Here is a 20,183-nt window from a genome sequence, read left to right as displayed (position 1 = left end):
CAGCAGCATGAGTTACTGTGCAACATTAGTTAGCTGTCTGTCAGTGAACCCTAATGCGATTTTTTTTTAAATAACTCCGTCCGGTTTTCCTCCGAAGCGGCGTATGGCTGCCTTAATGGCGGGGTAAAAACGGTCATACACGTAAAATTCCACTCGTGCAAAAACACGAGTGTACATGGGAGTTTCAGCCCACGAACGCAGAAGAAGAAGAAGACTCCGTCCGGTTTGTTTAGGATGTGGAAGATTGAATACCCTTGCCAAAACCTCTCACTAACATTGGAAGGTCAATCACTATAGCGAGGTGTGTGTCGGAACCAAGTGGACAGGAGCACATGTTTTCGACACACCCCTGGCTAGTGATTGGTCCCTCCAATGTTTGTCAAAGATTTTGGCAAGGGTGTTCACTCTTCTACAACCCATTCAAACCCAACAGAGTTATTTTGATTTAAACAATGTTTATTCATATTTTACATGTTCATGAAATATACATTGGCATAAGGTGAAAACAACAATAAGCCTATGGCTTATGGTGGTGTCTTGAAACAAATTTACAGAGTTACTTTCGGGATTCGTCTATTCCCACACCAAACAGATCAGGTTGACGTCCATAAAGACCACCACTCCAGCACAAGAAACACGAAACTCAAAACAGTCATGACCTACCTGTCGGAGCAGTTGAAAGAGATGGTGTTGACCGGCAGGTTACGGTCCATGTTCATGCGAGCCACCTCCCTCAGAACCAGAGAGGTGCTGGTGTCTGGCTTGCCGTCTGTCAGCAGGTAGATGGCCTCTATGTCTTTGTCCTCAAACGCCATCTGTAACACAGGTGGATGAGTTAATAATAATAATAATAAAAATAATAAGCACTTATAAATCGCCCTTAATCACCACACACACACACGCATGCTCGCACTCACACACACACACAAACACAGGCGCTCACACACATGCACACACACAAACACACCAACACACACATACAGACACATACACACATACACACAGAGACACATACACACACAGACACAGACACAAACACACCAACACACATACACTAAAATACAGCTAATAGGTGAATAACTCTACTATGTAACTATCCTGGTTTTGGTAAACATTTTGTGCAATTTTGACTGTGTAGGGTGAGGGTGTCATTTTGAGACTGCTGTTCAGCTGGAGTGCTGCTATCACCTCCTCTGTGCAGTGGAACCCCCCCCCCCCCTCTCTCCCGTTTAAGACCTCCACCATTCTGAGAATATCAGGCCATAAAAAAGGAAGGAGTCTTAAAATGGGGGTAAATTTACTTGGGTTAATGAAGAGAAAGTCTGAGAAAACAGGATCTTAAAAGGGAGGGAGTCTTACATTTGGGAGGAGGTCGGGGGGTCTTTAAAGGAGGATTCTACTGTATCACCTCAACTCCACTTGAACTTTAAAATAAGCCATGGCAAAAACAATCTAATTCTCACCTGCAGAGCTTCCAGAGTGCAAGTGTTGCCGTTAGCATGAAAGTTGGAGCTCCAGCGCACGGCATCATGACAGTTTTCTTCTGACGGCGACTGGATGGCATCTCTCCACCTCTTGCACGACCCGGAGAACTGGATGATGTTGAACCTGACAGGCACACAGCAAAATTTTTGGTCAAAGCGTATACCTATCAATTCTTTCTATGACTCTGCTTTTAAAAAAACACCTAGAGCAAAACTAACGTTCATACTTTGGGCCTTTTATAGTATCTACTTATTCTTTGTATCCTAAATACGTCGTGAGATAGACCACCCATAAGATAACAATGTCTTTCAATTCACACGTGGTGATATCATGTAAATGAGGTCCTGTCAAACAAGTCTGGCAGGGACCTGATATTTTCCAATGCTCATGACACCAAAGTGGCTTCACATAAAAATGTAAACCCACCAGATGTCAAGTTTGTAGATCTGGTCCCACATGAGGGCGGCCATTTCTTTCTTGAGTTCGTTGAGGCGCGGCTCCATGGAGCCGGAAGTGTCGACCAGCAGGACCACCTTCTTGTGGGTCAGGGTGCCGAACACACGTCTGCTACCTGAGAGGAGGACAAAGGATTTAAAATGAGACTAAGAAATCATTCATAAGGGCGGGAAAATAGCTCAGTTGGTAGCTAGTGGAGCTGGCTTCAAAAATAGTTGTCGCTATCAGCGCGAGTTCAATCCCGACGTTCGGCGAGGGATGTATTTCCCAGCGTCAACTTTGTGCAGACTCTCTTCAGTGTCTGAACACCCCCTTGTGCACGCAAGCGCACGATAGACAACCTTAACCCGAACATAAATACATGCATGCAGGAAAAAGAAACAAATTGGGTAGCGCCGTACTGTATGGCAAACATGTTTATACCACTTCATTTCTCTGTGTGCGTGTTGCAGGATCTTTTAAATCATTTACATGACTGCGTATTTGCTTTATGAACATATTTTTCTCACCTGATAGAAGCCACTGGAGACGTCGAAGATACCTGCGGAGAACTCGTTCTACCTGTGCCTCGTACTCATTCAGCTCGTGGGGCAATAGCTGCAGGTGTTTGAGGGTGCCCTTGATGTTGATGGTGGGGAAGATGTCACAGTACCTGCACAGGTAACAATACACATAATGTCACGTGGAAAACTTTCCCACATGACATAACAGGCCAGTCACTTAGTGAGAGGGTGTGTCTCAAACAGGTGCACAGGAACCACATGTCGTAAGTTTGTCCACAGAAAAGCAAGGATCTAAGTACCCCCCGGTACTCACACTTTCACAACCCATCCAATCCCAACAGAGTTAATTCTGAAAATCGTCTATTAGCAAAAACTGTTTGCTTACTTTGCAGAGACTTGTTTGCGCAGGGCTTTGACGTTTCTCTCCATGTGCTTACAGTCAGGCCCCGAGATGAGGCGGTTCAAATCCAGCTTCAGCTTCTTGAGACTGTACACACGCATCCACTGAAAAGAACACATCACAACTGTCTTAAAATCTACATCTGTGCCTACTAATTTCTGTGTAGAATTACTCATTTCTGTGTTACATTTGCATTTTCTTTGCGTAGTTTGTAATTGGCGGAGGAACGGTTCTTCATGTTTGCTTAACATCTGCACTTGCCAAACTAGTTTGATACATCTAACACGTTGAAATCATAGACACAAAAATACAGACAATCTAGACATCCCAATTCAGAGACAAAATGTGTGTGCAGATCACACACAAGAGTCCTTGCAAAACACAAACACACACACACACACAAAGATCACCACAAAGAAGCATACATGTCAACCTATATGACACGTTTACCATAGTAAAAGCCTCATCACACCATAAGACAGGACCAAAAACCATAAGAAATCGTAGTTCAGTGGCCTTCAGTTTGGATATATATATGGCACTCCAAATTGAATTTTCCGGACGCAGTAACTGTCACAGACTTCACGCACGGAATACAATAAACATACCCGTGCCCGCCTTGATGAATCCTTTGAATTGTGTCTCCCCCTCCCACTCCACTAAATATCTCCCATGGTATAACTTGGGTTTCTTCTTTGGCTGACCTGAACTTGCTGTAGATGCCATTTTTGAGCGTCTGTGACTCATAAGCATTTCAGTTATCTCCCTTGTTATATTAGACAGTTGAAACTAGAAGTGATCCATTTGAGAATCATGCGGAACGCAGATCCGAAAACGAAAGCAAACGGACTCGCAGAAACGTAATTTTAATGCGATTTTGGTTGTGTTTGGTCCTGTCTTATGGTGTGAAGAGGCTTTTACTATGGTAAGTGTGTGATAGAGGTTGACATGTATTAAATAATGAGGGGGAAAAACGTAATATTTTTGCGATTTTGAGAAAAAACATAACATTGTGGTCTTACGACGTACAACTGGAAAAACATGGGGAAAAACGTAAGACTTACGTGGAAATTGTAAGGGTTGACATGTGTGAAGAAGGCATCAGGTTCTTACCTCTTTGGTAGGCACAGAGTCCTCCCCCTCGGGCAGCACAGGGTTGTGGATACCTTTTCTCACGCTCTTCTGGTCCGGATAGTCTTTGAACACTGCCCCTGAAATGCAATCAAAAAAACATTTGAGCAATGATTATTCTATGAAACTTTTCAGGAAGGTAGACAAATATGTCAACATTTAGGCAGCTGAAGTCAAACCTGGTTGCTGATCAGCCAACGACAGTGCCCCCCCTTATCCCCTTTAAAACCTAAGAAATTCAACCTTAAAAAGGGGGGAGTCTTAAAATGGGAGGTTCTGAACAAAAAGTATGAAATAAGCAAGGTCTTAAAAAAGGGAAGGTCTTAAATTGTGAGTCTTAAAAAAGGCGTTCAACTGTACTGTGTTACAAGTTGTGGTCTGGATGACTGGATGGAGTGAATCCTGAGACACTGACCTGTTTCATGCTTAAAAAGCCAGGTCTTAATTAAAAGGGGGAGGTCATAAATTGGGGGGTCTTAAATTGGGGGGGAGGGGGGGGGTCCTAAAAAAGGGGTTGTGTTACAAGAAGTGGTCTGATTGAGTGAATCAAATGACACTGACCTGTTTCGTGCTTCTTGCCCTCCAGAAAGAAGTGTTGCGAGTTTCCTTTCTTCGACGTTCGTGTGCACTGCATGGGGTCCTTGGCTGACGATGGCCTTGACGTCTGACTGGGTGCTGTAACACACCAAGACTTTTGTGATACAAGGGCAAAGCTGTTTTCAGACCGCCTAAAATCTGAGAAAATAAGCTATAGATGTAAGAACTTGCTAGAGAGAAGAGTCAAAAGAAAAACGACAATACTGAAAATTAATGGAGATAAAGAGAAGTTCCACAATTCATTTTACATTCTGGGTACACTTGGGTAATGGTGTAAGCACAAAGTGGTTGCTCTCTTACAACCAACCCCTCCCTAAAGAGGGTATCATCCAGGTAAGTGAAGTTACCCCCACCCACCTGCCAGCCACACACATGATCATTTGCAAAATGCATTAATAAAAAGAGTACATACAATTAGAGAACAACAGACACAGAAATTAAGCATAAGTTTCACTGCTGTGAAAACTGGAACTGTTTGTTTGTTTGTTTGTTCGTTCATGGGCTAAAACTCCCACGGCTTTTACGTGTATGACCGTTTTTACCCCGCCATTTAGGCAGCCATACGCCGCTTTCGGAGGAAACTGGAACTGTGAAAATAGAGTGCACACAACAAAAGAAACGGGAACTGACCTTTGGGGACGATCCTGGTCTCTCTGGCGCTGGCGTGAGCACTGGACGGTCTGGGCCGACAGTCTGTGGGACACGGCTCATGTCTCTCATGCATGTACTGCACACACAACAATGACATTGTACACATAAACCCATTCCGTGGAACCACACTTTCAAGACAATTACCCCCCCTACCCAAATTTAAGACTTTCTTTTAAAAGACTATGTTTTCTCAGATTCCCTCTCCACCTCCCCCCCCCCAGCCACACCTAAAAGTAAAACATACACACACACACACAAAAAGAACAACAGCAATAACAACAAAAACAATAACAACAACAACAAACCAATATACTAAAAAAAAAATTAAAAAAGCATACTAACTTCAGTTCTATTTCAATTTCAATTTCAGTTAACAGTTTTAATACCTGTCTACTGCTGCTTCCATAGTTGTTGTACTGGGGAGGGGGAGGAAGGAGCGCCCTCTGTCGACCATACTCAGAGGCACCGGATGGAGGTAACGCCCTCAGTTCTTCCATCTCAGGGTAGCGCTGAGAGAGACAGCAACAACCAAAAGTTTTGTCGACACATCTGCTAGATCTTTGAGCACGTTTATATGCTGAGTTTGTTGTGCTCCATTTATTTATTGATTGTATGCTGCATTGTTATTTGTAATTTTTTGAATATTTTTTATTTTATTTAAACCAAATCTTTGGTGCAGTACCAGTACCAGGCTGAGCCAGTTCTTCTGACCATAAACACAAGACAGAAAATGCACATTCATGAAGACCAAGCAACAAATGTGTGTTTAACGTCGTTTTCAACCGTTCAAGGTTATATCACGACGGGGAAAGGGGGGAGATGGGATAGAGCCACTTGTTAATTGTTTCTTGTTCACAAAAGCACTAATCAAAAAATTGCTCCAGGGGCTTGCAACGTAGTATGACCTTACTGGGAGAATGCAAGTTTCCAGTACAAAGGACTTAACATTTCTTACATACTGCTTGACTAAAATCTTTACAAACATTGACTATATTCTATTCAAGAAACACTTAACAAGGGTAAAATGAGAAACAGAATCCGTTAGTCGCCTCTTACGACATGCTGGGGAGCATCGGGTAAATTCTTCCCCCTAAGCCGCGGGGGGAAAGCAACAAATGAAGCAAACATATATGAAGTAAGTTTCAAACACAGTGGTACCTGTGATGAGTAGATACCCTTGGGGCTAGCTAAAAATGTTCCTATATCATAGATGCCATCTCAAGGCAAATACAGTGGAACCCTCCGTTTAAGATACCCCAATTTAAGACTCCCTTTAAAAACCTATTATCTTAGATTTTCGTTTCATAACCTCTGTAAATGTACTCCTATTTTAAGACTACCTCCATTTTAAGACATGATTTTTTCAGATTTGTTGAGGGGTTCCACTGTATGCTTGAGTCAAGTTCTCGGACTCTGGGACAAAATAAAATGTTCCTTACTGTGAGGTGTCCTCTCATCGGAGGGGCTTCACATTACATGTGCCACTGTATTCTGTTTTCAGTGCACGTGTCAGCCACGTTTTATACTCACAAATCTGTTCTTGTATTTCTTCTTGACGGCTTCCACCAGCATGCTGCATTTGCGCGAGTAGTTGAGCGCTCGCTCCACCTCTGAGTTCACCAGCTGAATGTCGTCATTCTCTATGATGCCTGAAACACAAGCAAGAAATAAATCAATATAATAGTCATAATAATCATCATCATAATAATAATAGAACATTTATTTATCGCTTTTTACGGCTCGAGAAAGAGGATAAACATATAGACATGAAGAAGTAAACAAAGCATTTCTGTTATCAAATTTGGATAACACCAAGAATTCAAACTCAGCTAGATTTCATAACAAGATTTGATACACACACACATGCACATTCGCACACACATACATGTGCAGACTTAGAGACAGTATCCATGTCCCACCCCGTGTCACAACAGTGGCACATTAAAGACCTCTGTCATCCTGTCAGAAGTGCAGGTGGCTGATTACACCTAAACACGCACACACCTGGGTAGCGCGACTCTGTTGCTGCTAGCTTTCCACTGGTAGGAAGCGACCCGAATTTACCAGCGATGGGACAAGAAAATGATGAAAATAAAAATACAACTGACCTGTCTCTCTGAACCACATGAAGCGGCCACCAGTGCAGTGCGACAGTTGCCTCAGACACTCGGCGGTGCGCGTGATGTTGGCATAGCGACCGGGGATGGCGCCCTGTTCGTCGTAGTCATCCACGTTGAAGAGAATGGTGTGGATGGTGGCGTTCCAGCCCGACGCTGCTTCCTCTGCGTAGGCGGCGACCACGTCGTTGTCTTGGTCTGGAACTCCGCTGCTGAACACGTAGATGCCTTGCACGTCTGCAACAATAGTTTGGGGGAAATAATTAGAAAACGAATGCTGGAATTCTGATCCATCTGAAGCATGTTGGCCTTGTAAATATGAATGTAACCCCCTCTGGTGAAAGATAAATTGTGCAAGTAAAGAAGAACACTATTTTTTTCCCTCTCACCTGGGTTAAAACTCATTTTTCGCGTGAATTTTGTTTAAAAACTTTGTTGTTTTTGTTGCTTTCACGGAAATCTATGAAATTGCGGAGATTTGGTTTGCCTGTTATAATGAAATATGTTTTCATAGAATTGTAACACATGGTGACAGTGAAGTGTTCAACTCACAGACATGGTGTTTCTGCTCCTCATCGTTCTCCATGGTCATGCGCAGAGCCGACAGGAAGTTCCTGCTGCCCCCACACTGGATGTCCAGCACCCACCTGCAATCAGTCGCACATTTTCATTCAGGAAACTACTATTTTGACATGAAAGCATCATCACTACGTATCAGTTCTATGCCTTGAATTACAGATACCTTCTATTTGACACAGATACAGGTGTATACTCACTACGTATCAGTTCTATGCCTTGAATTACAGATACCTTCTATTTGACACAGATACAGGTGTATACTCTAAAAGAAGAATGAACAGATGCATGTAGAGACAGATCCACTGAAGCATCCCTCCTCCCTCCCTCCCTCCCTCTCTGTACAAATGGACGGACAGACAGACACACTCAAACTCCTTCCTGACTCGATCAGCACAACGTTTCACTCACTTCCATGCCTCCTGCAGGTTCTCTGTGGTTGGTCTGACCATGGTCGGTTTCCACGCCTTGGCCTTGCCGCCAAATCTGCACACATAACACACACAAGTTAAATCAAATTGTGTGTATTATCTCAAGCACACACACACACACACACACACACACACACACACACACACACACACACACACACACACACACACACACACACACACACACACACACACATACCACACACAAGTCAAATCAAATCAAGTTGTGTTTATCTAAATGCTTTATAAAATCAAGGTCTTAAAAGGGGGATTAATTCCTCTGTATTTGACTTGAGCGCACACAGGAGTGTTAAGGAGAGCGTATGACTCACGTGATGATGTTGAAGAAGTCCTTGTTGGCCACCTGTTGCTCCAGCAGCAGACGGATGGAGTGCTGGATGTGAACCAGGTAATTGACGTTCGACACAGAGTTGTCTACCAGTATCACCATGCTGTGAAACCACACACAACATTCACAATCAAAATACAAGCATGGTAAGTTAAATTACTGGAAAGCTTCATTTACGACTAAACAAAATATTCATATGTACAGAAGCACAAATCGTCATCGGTACGGAATTTTGGCGTAACTCATTTTAAAAAAGTTTACCAGCAGAAGATCAAAACTGATTAAATATGATTATGACATAGTGTTTATATTTGTACCTAGAATGGATAGAAAGATGAAAGAATGTTCAATCATGTATTGTCCATCGTATTTTAGAAAATATTTCTTATTGTGAATGATTTACTTAGTCTAAAGCACAAAAACATCAAAGTCGTTAAGAATCGAGTTACGCCAAAATTCCAGGATGACGAAATGTGACTGCACGTGAGAGCGAGAAATAAAAAGGCCAAAAAATACTGTACTCACATATGAACGAAGATGATACAACTCACAATGTGCTGTATATTTTGTGAGGTGTATCGTCTTCGTTCACACATGAGGACAATGTTTTTTGGTCTTTTACTTTACAGGTACATCAACCCAATGGTCTTAAAGTGGACATTCAGACGAACACTTATGGTACAGACAATGAACTTTGAAAGCAGGCACATACCCAAGCACTCACAAAAAAGACCCAGTAATCCAAGCCAGAGTTGAGTGGGTTTTAAAGATAAAGCTTCCTACATCCTTCCCTCACAACATTCTCCCCTAAGACTTACTTTTTCTCGACCAGTGTTCCAAAGATCCTGCGACTGCCAGTGGCGAGCCAGTCGACTCGTCGTTCATAGAGCTGTACGGCCTCTTTCAGCTGCTTCTGGTACTCAAACAGCTGAGTCATGTCCACATGGATGTTCTTCATCGACCCATCATGCCACGCAAACTGCACCATCGCTTTCTGCAAATTAAGGGATGATTGAGATATCAATAACCAGGCAAACTGCACCATAGCTTTCTGCAAATTAAGGGATGATTGAGATATGATAACCAGTCAAGTTGAACCATTGCTTTCTGCAAAGGGATAAATCAAGGAATAAATAACCAGTCAAACTGAACCATTGCTTTCTGCAAAGGGATGATTGAGAAATCAATAACCCCGCAAACTGCACCATCGCTTTCTGCACAAGGATCAATCACGGATTCAATAACCAGTCAGTCAGTCAAATAGTTACAGTCAAACCCCCGTTGTAAGACATCCAACAATCTGGATGAATCAAGGAATTAATAATCAGGCAAACTGCATTATCGCTATTTGCAAAGGGATTAATCAAGGAATCAATAACCAGTCAATTCCTCCGAAAATCAGTGTATGTCTACCTAAATAGCATGGTAAAAATGGAAATACAGTACACGTAAAAACACATTTGTGACCCTCCACGACGGTATGAGTCGCATGTCACCTTTGCATGATTTTCATATTTTTACATTTTTCTAAAGAGTTGTTTATGCTCTATCCAGTGGTGAAAACCGTTTTAGAAAAGAGCGAAAACTCTTTGAGTTATAAGCCAGTGACTAAGGTGACCCTCACTCTGTTATCAGACACTCCCCGGACTTATATTAAGCCCAGCGCAGAACCGCGCGAGGTGACATGCGACTCATTTCGTGGTGGAAGGTCACATTTGTGCAAAACAAAACGTGTATGTGGGAGTTTCAGCCAATGAATGGAATAGGTAGAAATAGGTACTTCTTCTTCTGCATTTGTAGGCTGCGAGCCCTACGTACACTCGTGGGCACGAGTTGGATTTAATGTGTATGACCATTTTTCTCCACTTTTTAGGCAGTTATACTCCGATTCCAGGCAAAAATAGTACAGTACGATATAACACTTAACGGACAATTAAGCAAGAAGTGGATTCTTTACCTCATGAACCTGAGATTGTACAGCCCTCTTGATGACAGGAATGAACTCCTCGCGGTAAGAGTAGGCGTTGGGCGCAAGCACTTGGTACAGGTCTAGACGCTTGGCTGACAGAAACAAGTCAATTGTGTGAATAAAATGGTTCAAAATGCACATCAATAACAATATTTTTGAAAAAAGCGCAATACAGTGAACCCCAAAAATTAAGAACGCTTAACACCCCTCTTTGCTCCCCATCAAACTCCATGCAGCAATAACATTTCAATCCACTATGACATTTCCAGGGATTGCAAAGTTTTCTTTTATTACAAAAAACTGTCTGAATTGGTTACAAGCTATAGTCTCTCATAATCAAAATCCGCACAACCACAACTCTATATATCCACATATCCGCATGCATTCTAGCACTCAGGTCAATACATGAACACACATACACCCACCATCCACATACCGTGGAACCCCTCTTTTAATACAAGCAATATAAGACTTCCTCCCCTTTAAGACCAGTTTTCTCAGACTTTCTGTTCATAATCTCTGTAAATGGTGCATGTACCCCCATTTTAAGACTAATTCCTCCTTTGTAAGACCTGATTTCTTCAAACAATAAAATGTTAGGTCTTAAAAGGGGGGTTCCACTGTACTCACAAAACCCCATCCCAAAGGCTCACCTTTGAGGCCATGCTGTTTCAGCCACTCCACAGACCCCCTGGGTTGGAACTTGGGAATGTCAATCCTCAGTGGCAAATCGTGGCCCGGTGGGCGAGGCAGGAACCGGGACTGGGGCAGCTTAGCCACTTCTGTGCTGATCTGCACACACATCAGAAGTCACGTAGTTAATGTGGAGCAACTTCTTAGCTACATTGTTTAGATTTGTCTTTATCATATTTTCTGACTATACTTATTCTTGTAAAAGACACACGTACACACAGTGTTCAGAGTGGATGGGGGTGGTAGTGGGGGTGTGGTGATTGGGTGATTTTTTGTTCACAAAAAACAAAACAAATACAGTGCAGTAACAGATCTGACATTGCCAAAGAAATGCTGTAGCCACTGTGCTTTATTTGCCTCCTGAGAATAAGAATAGTCACACTTGTTAAAATCTTTTTCACTTAAAAAAAAATAAATTCCACATCCACATTCTCCGCATAATCCTCTCCTTCCAACGATTTGCTGAAAATTGTTTCTCACCTCATTCATGATGCTGATGAGCGCACTTCCCATCATGCCCTTGCGCATGTCCTTGATCTTGTTGATGACGTCCTGAGCTGCGTGGATTGCCTTCAGCAGGAGAGTGATGTCCGTGCCTGTGTAGATCTGCTCCTGAAAGTCACAAACAAGCACATGTGTTGGAAGCTGTCCTTACAGGCTCGTGTCACACCAATTAAGCCACTGTGCTTTATTATCTTCTAATGCAAAGAATAACGCTCAAGTGACAAGTTCAATTCCAAATCTCAATCGTTGTGTCACAAAAAGTATCCTTGCAAGGTAAGTTATTCACTAAACAACCGGCACAGTTGGCCTAGTGGTAAGGCGTCCGCCCCGTGATCGGGAGGTCGTGGGTTCGAACCCCGGCCGGGTATACCTAAGACTTTAAAATTGGCAATCTAGTGGCTGCTCCGCCTGGCGTCTGGCATTATGGGGTTAGTGCTAGGACTGGTTGGTCCGGTGTCAGAATAATGTGACTGGGTGAGACATGAAGCCTGTGCTGCGACTTCTGTCTTGTGTGTGGCGCACGTTAAATGTCAAAGGAGCACCGCCCTGATATGGCTCTTCGTGGTCGGCTGGGCGTTAAGCAAACAAACAAACAAAAAAATTCACTAAACAAGTCCTTGAGATACAGTGGAACATGTCCATGATTACACCCAAGGGACCAACCAAGTGGTCTTTATAATAGACATATATACATATAGACATATACAAGCATGAACAGCTTCATTTTCCACAAACAAAATTCATTATTTCAATGATGATTTCAATGATCTCCAATGCGACTGACAACAAGCGAGCAAGCGAGGAAGCGAGTGAGTCATAGTCTGATCATGCTGATCATTTTTGTGTATGTATTTTATTGATATTGTTAATTCGATTTGTACATGCTTGTGATTTGGTGTTCTTGGCTGGATTAGACATCTTCTTTAAACTGCAATGTCAGGGCAAATTCCCAACCCTGGGCAATATAATATTCTGTATGCCAAATGGGACGTGAAAACACTCACTTCTGAACTTGCAGCGTAGCAGTGATAGCGACCCCCAGATGCTTCAGCAAGGTTTCGCAGTGTGATCTGTTTGGTCAAACAATAAATAAATCCCACATTAGCAAAGAACAGAATCACATAGGATAGGCTTGTGTATTGTATGAAAAGCACAATCCTGGGTAAAATCATAATTCAATATGCTTAAGGCAGTGCATATTGAATCATTTCATGAGTACGTTATACTCATATTGGGAAGATAAAGATTTTGTTGGTCATCATTGAGACTGATCTAAATTAAACAATTGGTGCTTTCTAACCTACGTAAAACTAGAATGTTAAGATTAACAGCGTTTAAATCAGAGGAAGTTCTGGAGACTTATTTCCAACATCCGGATGAACAGTTTTGATGGGAATCCCTAAAACTTGTTTGTAAGATAACAATAGAAAGAAAGAACCAACCTATACCCACTTAATTATACATTCTCTGACTGCATTCATACTCACGTTTGCAAGAGCGTTGCTGCAGTCGTACGCAATTGTGTGAAAAGGAATGCAGCGGCCTACGCCCAGCTGGGTGACATAATCGCACAGTAGTTCTGACGGCTGGTCTGGCCTGAAAAGAGGTAAAGGCAGAGTCCAGTATAACCTTCAAACAAAATCTACAAAACTTATTAAGGCTGACATATTTTCTACTTGTGCTTATGAGAAACGCATGGAGAAATATACGTCTGAATGTAAATCTTCAGATTTAAGAGCACAGTCACGAACAGGCTCGTATATGCTCACACAGACGTAAACAGAAACACAGAGACAGACAGACTGACACACACACACAGATTAAACCTCAGGTAGACAGACTCATCCAGACAGACAGAAAGACATGCACACATGGATGTACACACATACATATGCTTGCACAGACAGCCTGCCAAACAGGCACAGAGACAGACATACACATCCTTTGACATGAGCACTGGTGGATCCTTAAGGGTAGCTGGATTCTGGAAACAACTCTTGTCAGGTTTGTATGGATTATGAAAGATTGAATACTCTTGCTTTTAGTGAGGCAAGCTTTCTACACATACTCCTTGAACACATGTTTCCGACACACCCCTTGCTAGTGACTGGTCTATATGTCACGTGGGAAAGTTTGACTCACTAAAAGCAAGAGCTTTCACTCTTTCACAAGAGTTATTTCTGAACATCATCTATTGACACACAAGCCCAAGTAGTACCAGGACTACACACATACATACAAATGGACACTGTACTTACAAACTGCCGAGTAAGATGACCACAGAGTCGATGTCCGGCAGCTTCATGACGTGTTTCATGGCCTTCAGCAGGTTACTGCCACCGCTCTTTTTGAACCGCATCACAAACTCCTTGCCCTCCTCAACGCTGAAAGCACAAAGTTCAATGCTGAGTCAAACAGACAGACAGACAAGCACACAACATATATACGCACAGGCACACACGCACGTGTACAAATACACACACACACACACAAACACAAATACACACACACAGGCATGCACAGAGTAAGCACATATCATCTCGGAATTCCTCTATTGAGTTTAGTTTACCATCTGACTTACATGCGTTCGTTGACATCACGTACAACAGGCCAGAGAGGATCCACTTCTGTCCCAAACGACATCAGGTACAGCCCCTTCCTCTTCAACAGCTGCTCATCCAACAGATGCTGTACACAGAAATTTTACATTTGCATGCAACACATTTTCTGTGCAGGAAAAGAAAGGAATGACTTTGAAAGTAAAATGATTGTAGACATTTGATAATGAGCACGATGTTCAATTTGCTAAATGTACAATACACACGGCAGTTATTGTATGCAGAATAATTAAGACATAAGTAGGTAAGTATCCATTGTCCCAACCCCATCCAATCACAGACCGTCTCTAACTTAATTTCTTCCAATAAACACACACACACACACACACACACACACACACACACACACACACACACACACACACACACACACACACACACACACACATATATATTGTAATATACTTACAATGAGATTTTCCTGCAGGGCAGTCTGGCGCCCAAAGCCAAGGTTGGCGTCAGAGTTGTCAATGCACACAGCCACCCGTTCTCCTTTCACATGGCCGAACACCTGAACACACAGACCACAGCAATGATAAAATATAATGTTGGGATGTATTCCAGAAACAAGACAAATGCTTAAATAAAAATAAAAACAGCTGAGTCAAAGCAAGATACAAGTATTTTGTAACTGAGACAAGGATAAGTAACAGACAAACTTTGGGTACACACATTGATACTCTAACTAATGCATGAAGATATACTGTAATTTATGGGGTCAGATATTAATTGATACTCACGACGGAGGAGCGCATGACAACAACAGATAAAATGACAGTGACTCAACAAGAAACATAGATAAATGAATAAGAAACGACAGACAAAATACATATTATCACCCTAACTTAGAAGAATGTCACAGTGTAACATGTAACTTACCCTTTTGCTGCCTTGAAGAAGAAACTTGATTCTCTTTGTGTACATCTCAATGGCCCTGACAACAAAATAGATAGCACTGAATAAAAAATGTCAATTTCAATTTCAAAACAAAAATGTTCAAATTAAAGACAAATATTTGCTGCACATGATTTATGCCTACGTCATACATGTATTTATGTTCTAAAGCTGACACTTTATGAACAAAATCTGCGCAACAAATCTTCTTCAAAACTTGTAGATAACTTTTTGCTTAGACTATTATATCTTCTGACAACATTTGTACCATTCTAAGCCACTCCTTTCCTTTATATCTGCATCAGTAATATCCAAGAGCAATTCTCACATGTTGAGTTTGTATTCAAACTCGTTGACATCGTAGGCATCGAACTGGATGTGTTGGGTCACTTTCCCTGTCTCCTGGTCTGGACTCAATCTGCAAACAGAAAGTGGGAAATGAACAACAAGAAAGGCTCTGACAAAACAACAGCTGCACACACTAAAGTTCTTTTTATTTTCATTTTCATAACTTTATGTCTTATATCCCTGGGAAATTCAGGTCACTTCCTCCCAGTAGAAAGCTAGCAACAAGAGAGTTGTGCTACCAAGGTACATGTGTGCGTGTTTAGATATAATCAGCCACCTAAATTTATGGCAGAATGACCAAGGTCTTTTACGTGCCACAGTGCTGACACAGTGTGGGACATGGATACCGTCTCTGTGTCTCCACATAAAGTTGACCAGTGTCTGCAGCCCGGATTCGAACTGGTGACTCACATATCACAAGTCCAGTGCTTTACCAACTGAGCCCCCCGTTTTCAATACATTTAATTGAAATTTTTCATAATTCCAGCCAAAAATGTTATCAGATGAACCCCCCTTATAAAAGAATGACACTGACATTTTTCATAATGAACCTGATGACAACTCACTTTCCAATCTTCCCCCTGTCCACCAAGTCCTGCAGTGTTAGCTGGAGGTGTTCCACGCTGTGTGTTTCCAGCCATTCTGATGAGGTCTGATCCTCTGCTTTCACTGCCGACATGGACTGTTGCAGTCTCTGTACACAAATAGCCAACACATTGACTGTTGCAGTCTCTGTACAGAAATAGCCAACACATGGACTGTTGCAGTCTCTGTACACAAATAGCCAAAACATGGACTGTTGCAGTCTCTGTACACAAATAGCCAAAACATGGACTGTTGCAGTCTCTGTACACAAATAGCCAAAACATGGACTGTTGCAGTCTCTGTACACAAATAACCAAAACATTGACTGTTGCAGTCTCTGCACAAATAACCAAAACATTGACTGTTGCAGTCTCTGTACAGATAAACAAAACATTCACTGTTGCAGTCTATGTACAGATAAACAAAACATTCACTGTTGCAGCTAGTCTCTGTACAAATAAACAAAACATTGACTGTTGCAGTCTCTGTACAGATAAACAAAACATTGACTGTTGCAGTCTCTGTACAAAGAAACAAAACATTGACTGTTGCAGTCTCTGTACACAAATAACCAAAACATTGACTGTTGCAGTCTCTGCACAAATAACCAAAACATTGACTGTTGCAGTCTCTGCACAAATAAACAAAACATTGACTGTTGCAGTCTCTGTACAGATAAACAAAACATTCACTGTTGCAGTCTCTGTACAGATAAACAAAACATTCACTGTTGCAGCTAGTCTCTGTACACAAATAACCAAAACATTGACTGTTGCAGTCTCTGTACACAAATAGCCAAAACATGGACTGTTGCAGTCTCTGTACACAAATAACCAAAACATTGACTGTTGCAGTCTCTGCACAAATAACCAAAACATTGACTGTTGCAGTCTCTGTACAGATAAACAAAACATTCACTGTTGCAGTCTCTGTACAGATAAACAAAACATTCACTGTTGCAGCTAGTCTCTGTACACAAATAACCAAAACATTGACTGTTGCAGTCTCTGTACAAATAAACAAAACATGGACTGTTGCAGTCTCTGTACAAATAAATAATGTGTTACAGGAAAGTATTTTACAGAAGTAACTCAGAAGCCTGGGCTGAGGAGTGTACGAGAAAGTCACCAACCGGCTGAGAGTCAGCCACGGTGCTGGATTGGTTTGTGATTTTAACGAATCAGGCCCCGCCGTTTGTTCTCACCCGTTTGGGTGGCACCCACTTTCGCTTTGTGCACCTAGGCCCAGATAACAAATGTGTCACACGCTCACCTGTAAGTCCAGGGTCTGGTTGACATGGGTGACAGTTAGGGGGGGTGGGGGTCTGGCGTTCTTCAGTCGTACATCCTGCCATTCCCTCTTCTCCTCCCTAAACACATAGATCTATCTCATTAATTTCAGTTGGGAGATTCACAGAGCCCAAATGCGTATGAATCAAGACATAAGATTGGGTCAATATATTTAACGTTAAATCTTGAATGTTTTGTGTCATATCTTAACAAACATTCTATTAACAAAATTTCTATTTTTTTTTATTTTGAAGTCCAGTTAGCAGGGTTTCTTTATTTTGAAAATATAGCAGTCCATCAGTTTAAGATTTTTTATTCAAATGAGTATGGCATTTTATTGTGCGGAATTGAACAATGTTATTGTAATGTTTTTGCTGCTGAATGTATGAAGATATTTTCTGTGCATGAGCAGAAGAGTAAATAAAGTATACAAAGATTACCAGCTTTCACCGAAAACCTGAACACCATTTTGCAGATGCATGAACACACACACACACACACACACACACACACACACACACACACACACACACACACACACACACACACACACACACCTACACACACACACACACAAGAAAGACATAAACATAAAAATCAAATTTGTAGGTACATACCCAAGGACATCATCCAAATCCTCGTCATCGTCTTCGTCATCATCATCATCTTCATCCTCATCGTCGTCATCTGTGTCTTCATGGTTGTCGGCATCCTCTTCTCCCTTTTCTCTTTCCAGGTAATCAGCTTTCTCCTTTTCCTCTCTGACATAATAAAAATCCATATAGAAATTTGTGTCAGTTTATAAATTACAACCTGATTACAGTAGAACCCCCGTTTTCAGACTTCCAAAAATCTGAGAATATCAGGTCTTAAATAGAAGGGAGTCTTATAAAATGGAGGTAAATTTACAGAGGTTACGAACAGAATATCTAAACAAGTCGCGTAAGGCGAAATTACTACATTTAGTCAAGCTGTGGAACTCACAGAATGAAACTGAACGCACTGCATTTTTTCACAATGACCGTAGTCCGCCGCTTGTGCATAACGGAGTGCAACTGACGAGCCTGTTCAGAGGGGTAGTGGTTTCGCAATGCTGCATAGCACGCTTTTCTGTACCTCTCTTCGTTTTAACTTTCTGAGCGTGTTTTTAATCCAAACATATCATATCTATATGTTTTTGGAATCAGGAACCGACAAGGAATAAGATGAAATTGTTTTTAAATCGATTTTGGAAATTTAATTTTGATCATAATTTTTATATCTTTAATTTTCAGAGCTTGTTTTTAATCCAAGTATAACATATTTATATGTTTTTGGAATCAGGAAATGATGTAGAATAAGATGAATGTAAATTTGGATCGTTTTAAAGTAGACCAAAACTATCTCAAATGGACTTCTAAAAACAAGAAATAAGCAGATCAAACCATCCCACACTTTTTGAAGCAGACAGAAGTAGAAAACTGGGAATCAACAAACTATAGCTCTCTTAACCTTCACCGGATCACGTGTTGGACTACACAGTCCGGATGATGTTGGTCGTGTACGACCCACACTTTCCAAAGAAGGATTCAACGTTGCAGTCTCTGTACAAATAAACGCATACTGGGTCATACACGACCCACGCCATCCGAATAGGGATAAACGTTTTGCCGCCTCTTTGCAGAGTATAGGCCGTACACGACCCAAGCCATCCGAATAAGGATAAACAACGTAAAATTCCTTACGTCATTCCATATGGGTCGTCCACGACCCACATCATCCGGACTGTGTAGTTCAAACTACGTCATTGTTTATTTGTTTGTTTACAAAGATAATCTTTCAAACGTTGGGCACTGGGAAGGTCGTATGGTGATTGGAGATTACCTGAAGTCTCAATTAAAAACTCCAAATATAGTTTTGGAGATAAAGACGATTTTGTGAGGCTCTGGGTCGTCCACAAGATGTTCTGCACATCTGCTCAAATCTGGTGCTATAAATCTACCACACTAGTCTATACCTGCACAACACTGGGGCAAATTATGATGAGAAAAATCAACAAAATATGCAATCTAAAGAAAAATAACACACCGTTGGATTTTCCCAACTGCTGAAACAAAACAAACAAGCAAACAAACACACGCAAAAACAACAACATGGTATGCCAAGACAGAATGTTACCGGTATGTGAAACCGAACAGATTAACACACTAATAAATCGTGTAATCCTAGCATGGTCTGTGCATGTACAATCTGCACGACTTGCATTTTCGGGCAGTGTTTCTTGACATTTTCTCGCTCTGTAAAAGAACTCACCCCGATTCCTCAGCAATTACGACATGATCCTTCACTGATTTACTCGATCCGAGGGAGCGAAGGAAGTCCATTATGCAGTCTACCTGATATTCTTGAAAGTTTCACAGTTTCATTTGCTTTCCATGTCTATGTTGATGCTGTTGCTAGATGGCATGCGGCAGGCTCGCGCTGAATATGTCAGTGCAACTTAATTAGTTGAAAATATCAATCGTCCAACAACACTCCCCTAAAATTTATATTACTTACTTTCTTTTGAAAGTTTACAATTTTCTATTGCATTTTCATGTCATAATGG

At 41.6% G+C, this 20,183-nt stretch overlaps 1 protein-coding gene across 1 annotated transcript in view; it reads right to left on the bottom strand.

The window, feature by feature from the left end:
* Window positions 1-20,027, bottom strand: part of LOC138959982 (von Willebrand factor A domain-containing protein 3A-like) — a 25,085-nt gene extending 5,058 nt beyond the window's left edge. Inside the window, exons 1-29 of the mRNA XM_070331696.1 lie at window positions 19,889-20,027; window positions 18,214-18,357; window positions 17,580-17,676; window positions 16,289-16,416; window positions 15,703-15,792; window positions 15,360-15,414; window positions 14,890-14,991; window positions 14,444-14,550; window positions 14,121-14,246; window positions 13,350-13,458; window positions 12,867-12,932; window positions 11,839-11,970; window positions 11,319-11,457; window positions 10,654-10,757; window positions 9,515-9,690; window positions 8,680-8,799; window positions 8,328-8,402; window positions 7,893-7,987; window positions 7,332-7,577; window positions 6,754-6,872; window positions 5,610-5,732; window positions 5,203-5,299; window positions 4,537-4,650; window positions 3,958-4,055; window positions 2,830-2,948; window positions 2,451-2,593; window positions 1,912-2,056; window positions 1,464-1,608; window positions 664-815 (exon numbers count right to left, since the gene is read on the bottom strand). Of these exons, the coding sequence (XP_070187797.1) occupies window positions 664-815; window positions 1,464-1,608; window positions 1,912-2,056; window positions 2,451-2,593; window positions 2,830-2,948; window positions 3,958-4,055; window positions 4,537-4,650; window positions 5,203-5,299; window positions 5,610-5,732; window positions 6,754-6,872; window positions 7,332-7,577; window positions 7,893-7,987; window positions 8,328-8,402; window positions 8,680-8,799; window positions 9,515-9,690; window positions 10,654-10,757; window positions 11,319-11,457; window positions 11,839-11,970; window positions 12,867-12,932; window positions 13,350-13,458; window positions 14,121-14,246; window positions 14,444-14,550; window positions 14,890-14,991; window positions 15,360-15,414; window positions 15,703-15,792; window positions 16,289-16,416; window positions 17,580-17,676; window positions 18,214-18,357; window positions 19,889-19,959 (3,437 nt within the window). The 5' untranslated portion in view covers window positions 19,960-20,027. The remainder of the gene's footprint in view (window positions 1-663; window positions 816-1,463; window positions 1,609-1,911; window positions 2,057-2,450; window positions 2,594-2,829; window positions 2,949-3,957; window positions 4,056-4,536; window positions 4,651-5,202; window positions 5,300-5,609; window positions 5,733-6,753; window positions 6,873-7,331; window positions 7,578-7,892; window positions 7,988-8,327; window positions 8,403-8,679; window positions 8,800-9,514; window positions 9,691-10,653; window positions 10,758-11,318; window positions 11,458-11,838; window positions 11,971-12,866; window positions 12,933-13,349; window positions 13,459-14,120; window positions 14,247-14,443; window positions 14,551-14,889; window positions 14,992-15,359; window positions 15,415-15,702; window positions 15,793-16,288; window positions 16,417-17,579; window positions 17,677-18,213; window positions 18,358-19,888) is intronic.
* Between the last annotated feature and the right edge of the window lie 156 nt (window positions 20,028-20,183).

This window comes from Littorina saxatilis, linkage group LG2, assembly GCF_037325665.1.
Source record: "Littorina saxatilis isolate snail1 linkage group LG2, US_GU_Lsax_2.0, whole genome shotgun sequence".
Taxonomy (NCBI): domain Eukaryota; kingdom Metazoa; phylum Mollusca; class Gastropoda; order Littorinimorpha; family Littorinidae; genus Littorina; species Littorina saxatilis.
The sequence above is the reverse complement of the archived record's forward strand: the minus strand, read 5'-3'. Positions and strand labels throughout refer to the sequence as shown.